The sequence below is a fragment of the Telopea speciosissima genome, chromosome 8 (assembly GCF_018873765.1).
Source record: "Telopea speciosissima isolate NSW1024214 ecotype Mountain lineage chromosome 8, Tspe_v1, whole genome shotgun sequence".
Lineage (NCBI taxonomy): Eukaryota > Viridiplantae > Streptophyta > Magnoliopsida > Proteales > Proteaceae > Telopea > Telopea speciosissima.
The window spans coordinates 58,062,157-58,081,763 of record NC_057923.1 but is presented as its reverse complement, the minus strand read 5'-3'; the positions used below and the strand labels follow the sequence as shown (position 1 = coordinate 58,081,763).

At 38.6% G+C, this 19,607-nt stretch overlaps 2 protein-coding genes across 3 annotated transcripts in view; both read left to right on the top strand.

Moving 5' to 3' along the window:
• LOC122671014 overlaps positions 1 to 5,875 on the top strand; it is a 34,346-nt gene extending 28,471 nt beyond the window's left edge. For both annotated transcript variants that reach the window (XM_043868092.1, XM_043868091.1), the window contains 3 exons: positions 4,766 to 4,824; positions 5,070 to 5,160; positions 5,745 to 5,875. In XM_043868092.1, the coding sequence (XP_043724027.1) occupies positions 4,766 to 4,824; positions 5,070 to 5,160; positions 5,745 to 5,825 (231 nt within the window). In that variant the 3' untranslated portion in view covers positions 5,826 to 5,875. The remainder of the gene's footprint in view (positions 1 to 4,765; positions 4,825 to 5,069; positions 5,161 to 5,744) is intronic.
• A 2,097-nt stretch (positions 5,876 to 7,972) lies between these two features.
• LOC122671015 lies at positions 7,973 to 17,760 on the top strand. Its single transcript, XM_043868093.1, has 3 exons — positions 7,973 to 8,194; positions 16,076 to 16,403; positions 17,258 to 17,760. The coding sequence occupies exons 1-3, from the start codon at positions 8,047 to 8,049 to the stop codon at positions 17,466 to 17,468; spliced, it is 687 nt and encodes a 228-aa protein (XP_043724028.1). The 5' UTR covers positions 7,973 to 8,046; the 3' UTR covers positions 17,469 to 17,760.
• The last annotated feature ends 1,847 nt before the right edge of the window (positions 17,761 to 19,607 follow it).

The following is a 19,607-nucleotide window of genomic DNA, read 5'->3' as shown; positions in this document are numbered from 1 at the left end:
TAGTCTATCCCATATGTCTGAGTAAATTCTTTGGCCACGAGGCGTGCCTTATACCTATCCACAGTTTCATCCACCTTCTGCTTCACTACAAACACCCACTTGCATCTAACAGTTCGCTTCCCTGGTGGAAGAGTCACAAGCTCCCATGTTTTATTTTTTTTCAAGGCGTCCATTTCTTCCATCATAGCTGCCTTCCACTTTCCATTTGTAATGGCTTCCTGCCAATTTTGAGGAATACGAACAGAAGAAAGCGAGGAAACAAATGCACGAAAGGATGGAGACAAAGATTCATAAGAAACAACATGAGATAAAGGATGTTGAGTACAAGTTCTCACACCTTTGCGAACAGCAATGGGGAGATCCAAATAAGAAGTATTACCAAGTGGAGAAGTAGGTTCAGGAGCCGGAGTTGGCAATTGGACGGGAACAGGTGTCACAGTGGATTGAAGCTCCCTAGTTCTGGTCTTATTCCTTGAAAAAACCTTCAAATTTGTCGCATCAGTCCTTTGCTGAAATTCACCAATGGTTCTTTGGACTGGGGTGACCTCCCCTTGAGCAGGAATTGTGGAAACCTCCCCTTGTTCAAGACCATCTCCCCCTGAAGGGGAATGGGGAACCTCCCCCTGTGTAGGAATAGCTCCCCTTGACATGGGTGGAAGGGTAGGGGTAGGCATACTAGGAATAGCAGGGACAGCAGGAGTAGACTCCTCATAAACATGCCTAAGAGGGGGGTCTACCGTCAACACATCTTCACTAGAACTCTCCCCCTGAAGAGGTGGGGACGAATAATACGAGAGAGTTTCGTGAAAGATAACATCCATACTGACCATGGTACGGCGGGCAGGAGGATAATAACACTTGTACCCTTTTTGAGTGGCAGAGTAACATAAAAATATGCAGTGGAGACTACGGGCTCTAGTTTGCCAGGAGATCTAGTATCCCTAGCATAACAGACACACCCAAACACCTTAGGGCGAACAATATAAAAGGAAGAGCCATGTAAAAGCTCAATAGGGGACTTGGAAGCAAGAACCCGAGTCGGCAACCTATTAATCAAATAGGTTGCAGTAAGGATAGCATCTCCCCAATAAAAGGAGGGAACATTACGGGCAAACATTAAGGCCCGAGCCACTTCCAAGAGATGGCGATTTTTCCTTTCAGCCACACCATTTTGGGCTGGGGTATCAACCCAACTGGTTTGGTGTAAGATGCCATGGGCAGAAAGGTATCTTTGGAACGGACCTTCCATATATTCTGTCCCATTATCGCTTCTCAAAATTTTTAGAGAGGCATTAAACTGGGTTTGGATCATTTTATGGAAATGCTGAAAATAGGAGAAGACTTCACTCTTGTTATGCATGAGGTATACCCAGGTGAAATGGGAATGACAGTCAATAAATGTAACAAACCATCGTTGGCCATGAATAGAGGCCTTGCGACTAGGTCCCCACACATCAGTATGAACTAAGTGAAATAGGGAAGAACTGCGTTTATTAGATATAGGATAAATGGAACGTGTCTGTTTGGCCAAGACACAAGGCTCACAAAAAAATTCTTCCTTATTACAATCTTTAAACAAAGTGGGAAACAAAAGAGATAAAGTGCCCAAGGAGGGGTGTCCTAACCTAGAATGCCATTGGTGCAATTCAGAAGAAAAAGAAGATGGCTAGTATTCACAATCTTTACTTCTCTACTATATTGCTCAATACGTTCACGAATAATATTACTAATTTCATCGGCTCGAATTGTTACCATGAGTCTTTCTTAATTCTTTTTCGGAAGCAAAAAAAATATAATGCCTACAGTAGAAGGGCTAATCAGTTATTTCTTTCATCGCCCGACAAAATTGAGATGGTAAAGCTTGTTGTGGTCCATCATCAAGGAGATACAATCCACCATGCAGCCTACCCGATCCAATCGTCCTCCCCGAGTCCAGTTCTTGAAAGACACAATGAGTAGGAAAAAAGTCACTTTGCAATTCAAGTTCTTGGTAATACTACTAATAGAGAGAAGATTAGTAGTAAATTTTGGAATGTGCAAAATAGAGGATAGAGTAAGTGAAGGGGAGCAGCTAATGGACCCCTTGCCGGAAACAAAGGAGAGGGAACCATCAGCCACCCGAACTTTATCTTTGCCAGAAGAAGGGGAATATTGATGAAAAAGGTTAGAAGAACCTGTTATGTGATCAGTGGCACCGGAGTCTATAATCCAAGGAGCGGAGACAACCGATGCATAGTGACCAACAAAAGGAATACCTGAGCGGGCAAAGTGGGAACCTGATGGTGTGGAGTAGCCGGCAGGAACAGATGTAGTGGAAGACTGTAACATACGCCGGAGAGCCTGGAACTCCTCCTGGGAGAAACTATTGTCAGCAGTGGGTGCCGGAGCTACACTTTCAGTGTGATTGGCTTTGTTTTTAGGTTTATCACGGCCACGTTTAGCCTCAAAATCAGCCGGCTTTCCATGTAATTTCCAGCACTGAGCCTTAGTGTGATATAGTTTATGGCAATGTTCACACTTGACAGGCTCCTTTGGAGGGGCAGCAGCAGTAGCAGTGGCAGTGGCAGTAGAGTCAGATGAAGTGCCTTTAGAACCAGCAGCCTGTAGGGCTGATCTTTCAACAGAGGTACCCAACATCATTGCAGCTCGACGTGTTTCTTCATTGAGAACATAAGAGAAGGCTTGCTCCAATGTAGGGAAAGGCACCCTACCAAGGACTTGCACACGTATGGGATCATAATCAGAATTAAGACCAGCCAGGAAGTCATAAACACGAAACTTATCCACGTAGGCTGAATAAGCAGTAACATCAGCAGCTGTAGTGGGCTGAAAGGGGGCATAGTGATCTAATTGTTGCCACAAACCTTTGAGGACAGCATAGTACTTAGTCACGGACAGCTCCTTTTGGGTAGTAGAATGGAGTGTCTTGCGAATGTCATACACCTGTGCATCATTCCCCAATTGGCCATAAGTGCCCTTAGCAGCAGCCCATATTTGTGCAGCTGTGTCATGAAGAAGATACTGGCTGGAAAGATCTTGTGGCATGGAGTTCAAGATAAAAGACATAACCATAGCATCATTGGCAGCCCATCGGGTCTTGGCAGTGCCCTCTTCAGTAGGCTGTTTGGATGTACCATTAAGATGCCCACTGAGTCCCCTACCAGCCACAGTCAAGGAGAGAGACCTGGCCCATATAAGATAATTTGTTCCATCAAGTTTAATAGAAGTAGCATAGGGGAGGAATTCTGTCCGCGGCTGAGAATCACCTCCAGAGTTGGCTGTGGTCACTTCTGAGTCTCCCATAATTTAGAAAAAAATAGTGGCTGCAAAACTGAAATAAAACTTGATAGTTGGCAGCAAACTACAGGGATTAGAAGGCAGAAACAAGCAGCCCTAACTCCAGAATCGATAAGCAAGGTTTTAGAGGAAAACCCTAGAAGGGAAAATCGATTGGGAGTTAGGGGTCTTCAAAGCAGTGATAGAAGTCTGCAGAATCAGCACTAAAAGTTGATGAAGATCCTCAAAAAAAATAGCCCACACAGAGAACAGAGAGAAACCAGATCGAAGATTGGTAGGGTTTTTCAGCAAAACCCTAAAGTAACTTGATATGGTGAGAGCCTGCAATGCTGGGGAAGAAAAAAAATCGAGACAGCACCTGTCCAAAAAACCTGCAGAGGTGGATCTCAAGAAGAAAAGCAGCTTCAATTGTCAAGGGAAGACTGATCTTCAATAGGGAGAACTCCAAAAAAATTGCAGAGATGTGGGCAGCAGCTATCGAACCAAAAAACCTGTTAAATCATCAATTGTTGAGGTGAAAAGATTAGGACAGCATCTATCTTACAGATCACCTCATTAGATCTGCCCTAACTGAGGAAGAAAAACAGAAAAAAAGTGAAGAAGATCGAGTGGTAGGAGAAGGATCAGGAGATCGAGTGAAAAAAGGTTAAGAAGAGAACAATGGAAGGAAGGAAGGGGGTTAGGAACCAGGCTAGATTGAAAATATCTGCTCTGATACCATATTAGAAGAGAAAACTGAGAGAATGCTTGAGTGATCGAAATAGATCACCCAGGCCCTTTATTTATATTAATTGAATAACACTAAATCAATGTACAAATAGGAATGAATGCTGCCTCAGTCCTAATCCTATTAGGAATTCCTAATACAACTAGGAATCCCAAAAATAGAACTAGGCTGAGGGAAAAACAATAAAAAAGAAAAGCCCTAGTCCTAGCCGAGATATGACTAGGAATCTAGGATTACATAAAATATAATAAACAGAAAAATAAAACAGAAAAAGACCAGAATGCCCCTACGGTTGGTATTCTGGTATATCTTTAACAGTAGTACACTTTCATGTTGATTTTTGATGTTATAGGATATATATTATATCATACTAAATGACATTAAAAATAGAGAAAATAAAAAATAAAACATGGTTGACATGCTCGCCATGGCAATGCCATGGCGGGCGACATGTCGATATATCGACATGACACCCCTTGACCGACTTGGATCGCCGTGACGCCGTGACAACTATGATCTATATGTCTTTGCTGCATCCTTTTCCCAAATTAAAATGTCACCCTTGGTATTAATGTGAAATCCCACACTTGTTTAGGTCCGTGCATCATTTCTTAGCCTCAATAAACATCAAATTTCACTCATGGTTACTTGAAATGCTCCTTTAGGTATTTGGGTAGAATGGGATCCTAAGAGCTTGACCATATGGCGCATGTCTAATCTCCATTGTTCTATTATGTGTAGGGGCTGAATCCATTAATGTTCGTCTTTGCTTTACTTGGAAATGCAACATATGTGGCAAGGTGACTGTTTTATCATAATGTTCTTGTTTGTTGATGCCTATTGCTTGGTAGATATTATGGAATTGTGACCTCATGCTTATGTTTTTAGTATCATTTGATTGGTCTCTCTGTTAGTAATACAAAATATCTTGGTGAGGAAATGTTGGTTCACTTTTTGGGTTTATGGGTCTTAGATTAGTTTGATTCTAGTTCTTAAGGCTTAAATATATGATAATGTTAATTTTTTTTATTCAACTGTTATGTAGCATACTTGTGAGCAGCTTGAGATGGTCGAAAATCAGACCGAATATGCCGTGGCTGGTGGATGCTGCAGGATGTGTGCTTCTGGATTTTTTTGTATCCTTTTTCTTTATATATCATGCCAAAATGATCTAATTTTTGTTTTTTTTTTTTTTGGGGGGGGGGGGGTGTGGGGGGTGGGGGTGGGGGCTGAATGCCTGTCTACAAAAGGAGCAGGGTATTAGACGACATTCCCTGTTGTACCTCATACTGAAATACTTCAATCGATGAACTCCTTTCCCTTTATTATTATTAGTAAATAGGTCCTGTGGTGGAAGCCAGTTTCTCCTTGGTGCCTACTGATTGTGGAGAAACTTCTATTGAACAATTGTCATATCTTTTTACAGATCTTTTTTGTCCTTCCATGTAGTGCATAAATTCTTGTTTTGTGTCTGTATTTCCTAATTAACTTTTAGACTTAGTTATTGTTAGGAAAGTGTTCCTTGTTCTTCTTGAAGGTTTATTATTATGATTGAAAATTAGTTTTTGAAGAAATAACTTTAGTCTATTACAAGATTCTGATTCCTGTTAGGATTGTTGCTGGAATTTTATTGCTCTTCTTGAATTTGAAGTACCATTTTATTAACCTCAGAGAAATTATTATGAACTTGTAGAAAATAGAATCTTGACATGTTATTAAGATACTTCTTCAGTTCATCTATTTTCATTACCGGAAACCCAGCACCCTCAAGAGTAGGCAAGGAGAACTCAGTGAGGCTTAGCTGACGTCTAAGTATTGCAAGAGTATCGTAGGTGCTCTCTCTCTCTCTCTCTCTCTCTCTCGCATTCTTCTGCTTAAACCCATGGGTCTCTAGTAATATACAGGTTTGCAGCTTTCTCTCTTTCAACTCTGATTTTCTACTCTATGTTGTTTTTGGAAGTTCTTAATTTATGTTGTCAAGCAAGTCACTTGCTTTGCTTGGATGGCTTATTGAAAAACCTTAGTCTTGTACCATTTGTTCATGGGGGTTGGGGATTATGATTACTGCCTTCTGGTTTCTATCTTGTTTCTTGTTCTCCTCTACCTAGACCAGCTCACAAAATTGGTGCTCGAAATTACTTTTCCTAAGTACAATCTTATGCAGATGGAGAGAACCTTTTGTGTTTTACATGAAGCATGTTTAGTAGTCTTTAATATGTTGGTAAGGAACAGAAATTCAACTAAAGCTTCTTATAGTCAAATATGGAATCAGTAGAGGAATCTGAAGATGGCCCTATAAGAGACAGCTAATATTTAGTGGTTTGGTACTTGAATTTGCATTTTTTCGCGACTCATTGGGATTTCTAATTTTTTGTAGAACCCTTGTCATTGCCTTGATGGTCAGCTGAGGCTCATTCATGAAGTTGATATGGACCTATGATGTTGATGGTGCCGGATGGACCCGTGATGTTGATGGAGCTGGACGATCAGTTTGCCAAACCACTCGAGTTTTTGTTGCTGCGCTCACATGCTAACACCTTAAACCTAGTGTTAATCCCCTCCCCCTCCCCCCAAACATTTTTTTTCATTGGTTCCAACAATAGGAACCTACACTAACTTATTTCCCAGATAACTATGAATAAGTTGGTTACTAAATTCTAACATATAAGAAATTCTTGTATTCTTTGATTACTTCCATTTTGTGGACTACTCTTGCTTTGATGTACCATAATCTAATTAAATTTTGCTAAAAGTGAGTTCTGTTCTCTGCAAGGGAAAACAATTCTATCCATTAGCAATTAAGACGTAAACACTTTCTTCCGCTCTCTCTGATGCAAAATATCCAGTGACAGTTGATGCCAATTACTCCCTGATGCGTTCACAATGGCTGGTAATTTTGCGCAGCAGTTCACTTCATCAAAATCAGTTGCAACTAAATTGAAAGTGTATTTTATTAGTAGTTACGATGGGGTTTCTAACCGTATCATAGAGGACGATTCACCTACAATCCTACGATAGGATTTTAGTATTTTTTCAGAGCATCCTCGCGATGTCCTCTCCTACCCCATCTGACACCGGCAGTGAATGAAATACCATTCATTGTGGATAGAGGAAAACTCAGTCTTAAGAATCGGCCCTCTATAAAATTATGAAGTGTAAGAGTTGAAAATGGTGAGATGACGAGATGTTCAATTTTCCATAAAAAAGATCATTCAGCCCCCGGTTAAATGCATCCAAATCAAAGTCCATTGTGCACACATGGGCGGTGCTGCACCGCACCATGCGCACAGCACCCCCCCCTACTAGGGGTGATAAATTTTCCCAGATCAAGTTTCTATGTGCATTTATATTGGCTATCGTGTTGGTGTAGGGGTTACAAGACCCGTTAGCGTTCTCTTGCAATATATGTATACGTTGTAATCAGAGTGAAAGACATAAATATTAGAATCCAAATAGATTTTAATTTTTTATCAAAATGGTTTTTAGTAATGATTTTTTTCTTAAATAGAGCAAAATGAAAATGAAAATAAAAATGAAAAATGAAACCAAAAGCGGAAAAAATAACTGTAAATGTGAAATTACTTGATCTGCCCTTCGAATCAACTCAATCAAGTAAAACACATTTTATCTATGAGGACAGACAAAGTCTGTGACAAATTCCGTACCCAGGTACTGTAAAGTTAAAAAAAAAATTTCTTCGGGAAAGTATTTTACATTTTTTTTAAAATTTTTATTTTTCATTTGAAAAATTCGCAAATCCAACAGATGATGATGTGGATCAAAGCGCCACAAATTTGGAGCCACCAGACCACCTGACACAGTGACACAAAACCTAATGCCATGTAATGTAAGAAATAATTTCAGTTCCCGTGAACGAAGAAATTGAGAAAAATTTCAGATCTTTTTGGACCTCTTTTTTCTGTAAACCATTCCATTCTTTTCCTTGTTTTACCAAATTTCGAAAACTAGCTATTCATTAAAAAGAGTCTCTGTTCTTCGGTTCTTTAGATTAGAATTTGGAAATGGAGAGTTTCAGTGCCGAGGATCTGTCTACCATTGGAGGAATCGCCACTGTTTCTCTTCTTCATTCCTTTATCCCTACGCATTGGCTGCCATTCTCGATCGTTGGTCGCGCACAGAATTGGACACTTTCAAGGACTCTTCTTGTTAGTAAGTTCTTCTTCTTGTTGAGATCCCGTCTTTCTTTCAGTCTATCTATGTCTGATTATCATACTCTTCTTAGTGTAAAACCCTTATATTCTGATGTACAGTCGAGATCCGTGCTTTAGACAAGTTTGAATGCTTGATTTAGCGATTCCCCACTTTTCGAGATCTATATTGGGAACTATTTGCGGGTAACATCATTTTCCAGCCTATTTTGAACTTTGCAAGTTTGAGAGAAAAGCTAGTTTGGAATCTCTTTCTCTCTCTAGATTTAATTGGATGGTGTTTTTATGGAACCAAATCCATATAGTGTAGTCCTTCTGAAGGGAGGGGGAGTTTGGAAGTGAAACCTCTTATAGGTCGTAGTCTCGGTTACTAAATTTCAAAGCTGGAAAGGTTCATTGGGTTGGTTCTGTAAAGAGATCTGTGAGCAGTTATTTAAATTGTTGGTTCTATCATCACACAGAATTATTTTCAGTAAGGAGGCTTTAGTCAGGGGCTGTTATGTGAAGATAGGTGTAGTGATCACTTGTAGTCAGAGTCTGCCACAGCCTGAATGATCAGGAGTTAGACAAGGTAGCCCTTTTCCTCATATGATTGGCCCAATCCATGGTCAACCTGAGGAGATTGAGACACTGTAAGGAGCTGCTAAATGATAATTTCATCTCTTAAGTGGGTACAAACAACTGGTTATATAGAATATTACTAAATTAGATTAAATTACAAAATTGACACTATAAACTCCTGGCTGTTGGCATCAAAACTGCAATAATAGGGAGTTCCCTATGAACCATTGTTATATTCCATCTCTGCAAAGAAGTCAGAATGGAAAATTCCAATAAAAGACTGGAAACTGAGAACCACTGCCTAGCACAGGGGGTAGGTGTGGTGTGTAAAAAACCCATCCTACCTGGAGGTCTTGGGTTCGAACCTTCAGGTTCTAATCTTCCCTCCCCCATAGAATAGGCTAGAATGGGAACCTACCAAAAAGGAAAAGACTTAGAAACTGTGAATCTCAATTCTCAAGATAATGCTGCTGATGATTACTCCAGGAACTCTGGCCACCCTTGTTGCCTGAAATGCATTTCTTTTGAGGCTAATTCTCTAACCAGGGATCCTGTTGCATGTGCAATGAAGACCAAATAGCAAACCAATTATGTGTTGCAAGTTGAAGATGATGAAAGGATGAGGAAGGCTGGAAATGACTTGGCTTGAGATGGTTACAAAAGACATGAATGCTTGCTGGTGGGAACATATGAAGATATGATCGTAAATAGAATAAAATGATGGAACAGTACCCCCTTGGTGGACCCTAACTAGTTGGGAAAAGGCTTATTTTGATTGAATTCAAATTTGAGGATATGCAATGGAAAAGTTAGGAGCATAAATTATTACAATTCAAAGTTACAGTTGGTCCATATCATAAAGACATGGAATCTATCAGTTCTCTGAAAAAATTTCAATGTCTGGAGAATTGTTCTATTATTTGTGATGTAGGTCATGGGCTTAGGTAGCCCAGGAAAAGGTCTTGGCAATCTCTCTGTCCATTCGGTGACACAGTTCATCTAGCCAATAGGTTAATGGTTCCACTCATGGCCCACTCCTTTTGGGTTTCTTTTCCCTAATTGAGTTTGGGTCAGTCCTAGTTGATTTGTGAATTATGTAGTTGTTATTTAATCTATTTAGTTTTATTTTATGCAATCCTAATTCAAATAGGATTTGTAGTTGTAGTTTTTTTCAGTCTATTTATTTGGAGATATGAGTCTCTTTTAGAGTCCTTTGAATTTCTAATGCAGTGTTGCTTGTTCCTAATGGGAATTGATTATCTAGTAGGGAGGAGTATTAATAATTTAAATCTATAATTTGACATGTAATCTGGTCCGCTATTCATGCAAAACAATTGAGTTTTTTGCTCAGCAACAGTGTGTGTGTTTGTGTCTGTCCAGCCCTTGTGGATTCATGATGGAGGATAAATTTCCTCACTATCTAGGTGGATACCTACTGATCATCTTGTCATTTTCTTCTCCTCCATTTTAATTATTCAACCACTTCAGTTGTTGGTCTTCAACTCTGTGAGAAATGCTGACTGGTCCTTTTTTATTCAAGTTTTCTTTTGAATTTAAGTAGTGTACATTATATTCTGATCTATTGCGGATTTCCATCACATAATCCTTGATTGTGCACTAAGTTTTTGTATTCTGTTTTCAGTTCTCTCTTCGCTGTCCAACGTTCTGTTTTCAATATTCTGCTTTTTCATTGTAACTTTTGATTCGCCTTCATTTGAGCCCTTATCATCACTTGATACAAGGTTTTTTTCGCTGTTTCAGAGTTGCAGATTTGCAGACCTGCAAACCTCCACCACCTTATTGCAGATAATCTATTTTTTAATAACTGCAGCTTTCCTTCGACCAATTAAGCCTCTTGGACGAAGTTTGGTCAATTATGAGTTGTCTTGCATGGTCTTTGTAATTTTATCGTTACTTTCAAATTCTGAAACCTTAAATGACATTGCATCATTCCTCTTCATCCTATGTTTCTCTATCTTATTCCTGGTATCACTATTATGGAGATTTCCTTGTCTTTCACCAATTTTACTTATTGTAGGTATTGAAAATAATATTTTATGAATTCCTTAACTATGATGTCTATATATTATAGAATTTTTTTTACCTTTTATTTTAGAAAATATACAAATCTTGTTTAACTTTTGGATTGCTTGTGTGTATTGAGTACGAAACAAGGAGGAAATGTAAAATTTATCTTGTTTAACTTTTGGATTGGTTATGTGTATTGAGTATGAATCAAGGAGGACATGTAACATTTATGGAATATTTCCTTTCCTAGAACCAAAATTTCCGTTGAAATGACTGAAATTTTCACGAAAATTTTCAGTTTCGACAGAGGTTGAAATGAAATCAAGTTCGATACCTGGGTCTTACCAAGTTTTGGTCAAAATTTCACAGTTTGGCAAAATTTTGACTATGTTTCGGTTTCATATCATTGCTGTCAAACCCTTTTTATAAATTGCATCGGTTCAATCAAAATTTCGACCATGTTTTGGGTTTCGGTATTGTTTCGCTAGTTTCGACTCCAAAGAGGGGAACTTCCTAGAAAACCTTGCTTTTTGTGTTTTTTGGGAAAATCACTTCCTTATCTTTGTAATGACCATGTATAACGTTTTATAATTATGAAATGGTTTCTAATTTATGTTTATTTATTCTTACCAAGTTTAAGTTGAAATTTCACAGTTTTGGCAAAATTTCGACCATGTTTTGGGTTTCGGTATCGTTTCGCTAGTTTCGACAGTTTCGATTGCAAAGAGGAGAACTTCTTAGAAAACCTCACTTTTTGTGATTTTTGGGAAAATCAATATCTTTGTAATGACCATGTATAACATTTTATAATTGTGAAATGGTTTCTAATTTATTTTTATTCATTCCTAATGCATATTTTAGTTGTTTTGATTGAATTATGTGTGTTCTAGTACTAATTTTGTGTACAATAGTACATTAGAGAAAGTATACAACAACGTACACTACCAACCTAAGGTCCGAATCCAAACTATCATTTTGGGTGTGTTTGTTTACATTTTAAGGGTTTCACTCTGTTTGGTGGCCCTAAAATAGGGTTTCCCATAAGTTTTGAGACCTAATTTGGCAATTTGAGCCTCGAAACCAGCAGTCAAAACCTGCAGCCGAAACTTACCAGGTTTTGGTTGAAACCAAAACTTCGAACCTTGCCTGATATTTCTGCAAAACATTAACATACAGTGGTTGGGGCTCAAACTTTCTGGTTTTAGCAGAAACAGTATAAAGAAGGCTATTTTCATTGTTTGCAGTGACTGTTGGACCCGGCATTCAGACTGTTTAAATTGTCAATTGTAGAGAGTCAAAGTCTGATGGTAGGAAAAATTTGCTTGGGAGTTGAAAGTTAATGAAAATAGCCATCCAGTTATAAGGGTTGGTTTTGTACTGAACTAATGTATGAGTTCCAAAACATGTATTTCAGTCTATAAATTGTGTAACATCATTGTATTTGAACCCTCTCAGGCATTCTTCCTTGGGAAGAACACTGCCTCCTTGCACTAGCTACTTTTATAATTTAATAACCTTTCACAAATAAAGTTTCTGGCCCTAAAATGACGAGGATTTAACGAGACCTTACTAATAATTTTATGAACTCCAGAGACACAGGTACAAATGAAATTTCCTCTAAGAAAGAACAATTCCAGCCTCTAGGCAAGGAAAAGAAGACATCCATACATGCACAAAAAAGATTAAAAGTTGTATGTGAAAATTGCCAAAAGGTTCTTTGCATGGTCCACATAGGAAGGGCTTCCTATACGGCTCACCTTGTTTTTGCCACATGGAAAACCGGTGTGCCAATTCCAACCATTAGATAAATAGGTGTGGTCTGGTGGGTCACTTTTCAAAGTTTAGAGCCAAATTTAACCACCTTCTCCCCATCTATTGACATTTTTCTCTTCCTTTTTCCACTGTCCATTTGTTTCAACCATTTTCATACTAATTTTACTTTTTAATGGACTTTGAAAGCCTTATTTTGCCATATCGACTCCATTAGGGCTGAAAACATGACATGTGAACAGGGTTCCCTGTACCTACCTTCCTGCCCAAATAAATTTGGGCCATGTGGGCTGTACAGTAAGGTCCGGCCAAGCAGGAATCTGGAGGCTGTAAAAGCTTACACAGGTTCTCATTTCAGAGCATCAAAATCTGATAGCCAATGAAGGATTGAACATTCAATGATATTGAGCTTCAAGAATACAAATCAAAGTTACTTTTCAAGGAAAGTGGAAACATTGTAAATATTAAGCGCTTCCATCACCAAGATTCCTCACATTCAACGAACTGACTAAGAGAGGGGATCAGTTTCTTATGATTTCTTCAAGATTTTTCATCGTTATGCTCTGATTTTACAGTAGATATGACACCTGTAATCGTTTTGCCTTGTTTGAAAGGATATTGAGGATTTCATGAATTATTCAAGCCGTAAAACACAATGGAGATTATGTCTGATAGCATTTTTAATCAGATTGTTAAACTGATTCTAGCTGAAATATTTGAATTTTTCATATCAATCCCATTCTGACCATTGAGTATGTAACATGCTGGAAATTCCTGCATTTGCTTCAACAGGTAATGTGGAGATTGCCTCAATGAACTAATGTCTTGAACAACTGCATTAGCTGTTTTGGTTCTTAAACTGATTTGACAATTGAACCTTTAAACCTTCACCATCAAAGATGCAAATTTTTTTTCCTAAACAGATATTTCGAATAAACAGGAGATAAAGCATTTCCATGGTGTTGTGACTCTTTGCTTGCTGCAGTTCCTCTTAGGAACCCTTTCATGTAAGAAAATTCACGAGGTTGAACTGTACATCCTATTGAAATTGAGAATCGATTGCTGCCAATAGGGCTGTCAGAGGGATGGAAAAGCAACTAAGCTGAAGTGATTAGTTAATGGATTAATGGCCAATTGAAGGGGAGGGGGGGGGGAGGGGAGGGAGACTGATGTAACAAGCTGCACTACAAACAGTGCATCTGCAAGAGTAAGAAGAACCAGGCCCATACTTAGGCCATGGTTCTTTAACTGGACTTTTGGTTCAGGCCAGACGAAGCCCAAGGTTTGGGTGTTTGCTGGTTCACTCAAAACCAGAATCGTGGGTTTGTTTTGTAGTACTTCTAAATAGTTAGCCTTAGTTTCTATTTTGGTTACTTAGCAGTATCGTTGGTTTCTACTTGGTTTCTGTTTTGGTTGCTTAGTATTATCTTTAGTTTCTACTTTTATTAGTTCTATTTCCTTGATGATACTTAGTAGTATCTTTAGTTTCTACTTTTATTAGTTCTATTTCCTTGATGAACAAGGCACCACTACTACATGTGTGGCCTATTTTAGTATTTTCTATTTTATTTGCTTTCCTTTCTAGAGGTAGTACACTCCTCTTTGTACTGTAAGGGGCCTTAGAGCCTTTCCCACAATTTTGATAATGAATGAGTATTGGCCTCGTGCTCTTGTTTGCTGTGAGATGCCTTGCTAATTAATGAGATGCTGACCAAGGCCATAAGTGAGAGGCCTTGGTCATATCCCCTTCTCCTTCCCATTTGTTTTTACTTTATTTTTCTGCAACCCTAGCCTCTGTGAAGCTGTCCGAGACCCTTCTGAAGTTGTGTTATTGCCTGCTGGTACCATTGGAGTAAAGTGCTGTTGGTGGTGATTAGAGATCAATAACAGTCCATTCTCCACTCGCCCATACCCTGCAGCACCTTTCCTTGAAGTTTCATTGCAGCAGTTTTCTTTCCCTCATATATTCCAATCTTTCCAGCAGATTCTTGTGGTGTTTTGAAGAGTTCTATTGTTGGAGGACTTCTATTGACCAGAAGTTTAACCCATCTAATGGTTAGTTCTGCTCCAAATTCGTTAGTTACTAAATCTGTCCCAACTTACTAATTTCATGCCTTTGTTCCTATCTTTCAATATCCATCTAACCATCAGTTGATGACATATTTCGAGAGATTTATTCAGCCATCAATCCCTACCTTTGATTCTAGATTGGTATTGGTCTGTCCAGCAGTTTGTAAGCATTGGTTGTTGATAAATATGATACCTACTTTCTTTTCTGTTCTTCCTATTATAACAATCAATCTAACCCTTGGATCCCCCATCAAACTTGGGAGTATTGTTCCTCTACCTTATCTCCACAGTCGACCAGAACTTGGGCTTGATCTAGGCCTTGGTTCCTTGGCCATCGATCCCCTTTTGTTGCTGGAATTTATACCCTACAGTCCTGCTTGTGGGTGGGGTGTAGCTACTTCTTGTTTTAGTGAGTCTAGCCCTATCAGAGACAGCACCCCAGAGACCAGTCACTGTGTGGGCATGATTATGATCTGGTATAAAAATCCAACCATTTAAACCAGACAGTTATCCTCCAACTTCTGAGTCAGACTGGTCTGTCCTCAATTACTCATGTTATGTATCTGCGCTATATTTAGGGAAATGCATTCTAAAACTATTGAGGAAAAAAGTAGTAAATATAAAGCACACAGAAATTACCTTTGGATGCTGACAGAGAAGCAAAGATGAATTATGATTTGTTTGGTATTCAGAAAATATTTATATTAACAGATTAACAGAGATGTAATCAATAGCAGTACAATATCCACCCTAGTTGCGGTGGTGATGACCCCAGTTATTTTGCAAGTGATTTCCCATGTTATATTTTTATTATTTGTACACGTGTCATTTGGGTTTACTTGTACTTTGTGATCTTAGCTGTTAATAACTTGTTATGGATATCTGAGTATCATGCATTGCTGACAATGAGTATTATAGTTTCACTTACATCATGCATGATGCACATAACATTTTTTTTTAGCTAGGTCAAATTACTACTGGGGACTTGTCTATATTAACATCTTCTATCTCACTGGAAAACCAAACTTTTGTTTTCTAACTTTGACTTAGTTTTAATGATTTTATCCTAACAAAAGAATATTTCCCAAATCCCAAAAAATTTCCATTTTGAAAGACATGAAATACTTGGGTGAGTGGTCCCACTCAAATTGGTGTGTTTTTTTTTATTGGGGGTTGGGAGAGAGAGAGAGAGAGTGATGGTTATTGCCAATCATATATTTACCCACTTATACTTAGCTGCTGCATGTGGAGCAGCTTCGCATGTTATTTAATGGTGAAACCATGACATCATCTTTGTTGAGTTTGAAGCTGTATTCAAGTTCAAATTCCCAGTAGGGATTCTATTAGTTTGAGTTCTAGCTGTTGCATACTTTTTTCCTCTGATAGCTAGTCCCTCAGAATGTACTGGTTGTTTTCCAATAATGTACTTACTAACTTGCCTTAAATTTGGCAGCTGCATTTGGAGCAGTTTTGCATGTAATCTCAACTGCGCTCCTTGGCATAACAGCAATAACCATGGCAAACACCATTGCTGGTGAGGAAACGGTGCATAAACTTGCTTCACTGCTACTCATAGTTCTTGGGGGCAGCTACATTCTTTTGTTTCTGCTGGGTAAGGGTGGTCACAGTCATGCGCACAACCACCCCATGGAAAAAATGGCTGTTGCTGGACTTGTCCTTGTTCCTGCTCTTTCACCCTGTGCAACTACACTTCCAGTGTTTCTTGCTGTCGGAAACTCATCATCCATGATGGTGCTTGCTATCATAGTGCTTCTTTTCAGGTCTGTGGTGCTTGCACAATAATTTGCTGATGTTTCTGCATTTTTTTTTTTATGGATTCCTAGACTTGCTGATGTGCCATCTGATGCAACCTATACATTGAATGATTTAAACCTGATACTCTGGCATGTTCATACAGTTTCTTACTCTGTATTGGTAATGCATTGTAGGCCATGGATTAGGTGTGTTTAGAAATCACATAGATTCGATTCGTATATACAATATGGATTAGCTGAAAATAATATATTTCTGTACATTACCTAACATTATTATCTAAATGAGCATCTATAATTCTTGGACAGCCTAGTTTTTGAGACATTGAGACTTGTTTTGACCTTCATGCCTTGGTTGTATTTGACTCATTTTTGTCTTTCCAAATTCTATCTGTTTCAAGAGTGACTGCCTAGTTTTTATGAAATTAGAACTAATACTGGAAATTATTCTAGTACTCAAGTGAACACGGCAAGGAAGACTTGATGGTCTCACAGCTCGCAGGACAAACTGAATAAAATCAGTGATGAAAGTGATTCGCCAACTAAAATGGTTGGAAATGTGATAAGTGAGATTGCTTCTTTGTGTTCTATATTATGATTTCATTATTCTCAGAATATCAGTACTTGACCAGTTTGACAGGGAAGTGTGTGCATCATTATTCTGAAATCAAGTTCATATGGTTTACAAATTTTTGTAGTGGCAAACTGTACACTCGGATAAATTCAAAAGTCCTGAGAATATTCTTCTCTACACTGTTTGGGATGGCAAAAGCATTTGATTTTTCTTCTTAATGTACTACATTATACATGTAGAAATATTTGTTATGTTCATCTAACTTAACAACTTCGCCGTTAATTTGCAGCACCATAACAGTGATGACCTCACTTGTTGCTCTCTCGTTCTACGGTGCCAGCCAGCTCAAGTTCCATTGGGTGGAACGATATGACAAGCTTCTTGTAGGTTCTGTGTTGTGCCTGGTGGGAATTTTGACGCTCATCTTTCACCATCATGACCATGATGGTGATGGGGATTCTTTTGGACACCAGTCGCATAGGAAGATTATTGGCTTATGAGAAATTTTCTTTTGTTTCATCCTGCTATTGTATTTTGCTACTTCACAAAGCTAGAAGAGTATGTTTCATGAGAAGTGGAGGGCAGGAGATGTAAGCTGTGTTACAGAAGTGCTTTTGTGGTGACAAAAGTTCTGCTGCTTGGCATGCTGCAGGCTGCTTGATTGAAGTTGCTCTTTTGTAAATTCTTAGATCTGTTGGACAAAATGTTCTATCCATCGCTTGAAGATGACAGAGATCAAATGTTTCTAGCTTCTGGTCTATGGGTACTCCCATTAACTGTTCCAGGTTCTTTCACATCCTAGAGGAATGGAATTTAAATTCTTAGTCATTGCTTCACGTCAATGTTTGCCCTAACTTCTTTTAGCTTTAGAGGTTTAAGGATCTGTCCAATACTCCAATATAAATTTATCATGATTTGAAAATTATCGGAGAAGTAAATTCTGTTTGAAGGCAAGAAGACCCCTTGGAAAAAACAAGGGGAGAGGTCTTACATATGATGAGATATGCTACTATTTATATATGGTGAAGAAAGAAAATTTGATGAGGGAAAAAAGGGTTGACACACAATTGGTATAGCATACGTATTTTCACAATTTTTTACACTCTCTTTCATATCCGACCATGTGGGCCTTCTCCCCGTGAGATGTTTCCTGAGAGACATGCCAATATATGCTTGCAGTGTTTGAATCTCTTCCCCCTAAAAGAATTATTAGGGAAAAAAATTTATATTTGGTGGTGTTTTCTATACCTTCTTACAAGGTACCATAAGATGACGTCTCTGTACTTTGGGTAGATACCTAGGCATGCTTATCCATTGGTCCAGATGTTTGTGTAGAGACCACACGACCAAGTCGAGATCTCTTGCCCTAATTATTAAGCAAAAGTTTCTGTGGGTGGGAACAGTGAAAAGCTCTCTAGGTCAGTGAAGTGTGGTTTGCTCTTAAGCACTCCTAAGCCTACCCTCTTCTTTCCATTAAAAAGACCAACCATACTTTTAGTTGACACTTTATCTAAGAAGAGATTTCCAACTCATCCTACCTTGTTTTTTGTTTTTGGGTGCAACTTCCCTTCCCTCGGTTCATCAGTCATATTTCGATCAAGGAATTTCAAACTAAACAGATCTTATTCGCTTTGCTGAACAATTGAGCTTAAATGGAGGGTCAGACCATCGAGGAAGAAAAACTAGGCTTTACGATTTTCATTTTCTAACTATTCCTTTCCTTCTTTGCTGACTGTACTAATGTAACCTTGCCTACTTCGTATGATGCTTTAAGGTGAGTGAAACGTACGACTTCCCTCTCATATAAAATAAACTTTATTTATTTAGAAGGACGTGAGCCAGTGGCCATTGGACATGGTAGCAATCCGCAACACAGCGGACCCCCCAACCCCCTTGTTCTTATCCTATTCAGGACTCTGGATTGAATAGATAAACTAAAACCCTTGCTTGTCTTGCTTTTTTGCTTTGAGGCTGCAGAGACATGAACACATTCTATATTCTCCCGGATGAATCGAACCGGTTCAAAACTGACCTTCCCTGATGTTAGCTAGCTCCCTCTCCCATGGAAAATTTAAATCTAAAGAGAGAAGAAAGATACAACATCAACACCTCATCCTTTCATTCCATTTATATGTCTTGTAGAGAATCTAAGTCGTCCATTTTGTCTTCAATCTCCTTTCCTCTTCCTTCCACTTAAAAATGATTCCAACTGACAATTTTGAAAATGAAAACTATCTTAGAAAGCATAGAACATTAAGGATGTTAATTTAGGAGAGAACCAACACTCTAGGAACTAGTACCAACGCATCGGTTAACTTACGTTGGGTTATAGATCTATTGTTTGGAATCGATTAGTTTATTGGTTTGGGCAGATTCTAAAGTGATTCTCCTAACGATTCCAGAACCGATAGACCAATTTAGAACTGTTGGAATCGGAATCATAGATCCGGTATACATTGTGCAAAAACCTTGGATTTGGAATTTGTTTTTATTGAAGCTTCAGATGGAATAGCAACATTTGCTAGGGAGATCTAATAGGTTATGGAGTGTTGTTGATACATTGAGTTGACATGTGAATTGGTCCACATTCACCCTCTTTCCTCATTGCATCACCAACTGCTTCTATGCGAAAATGAATT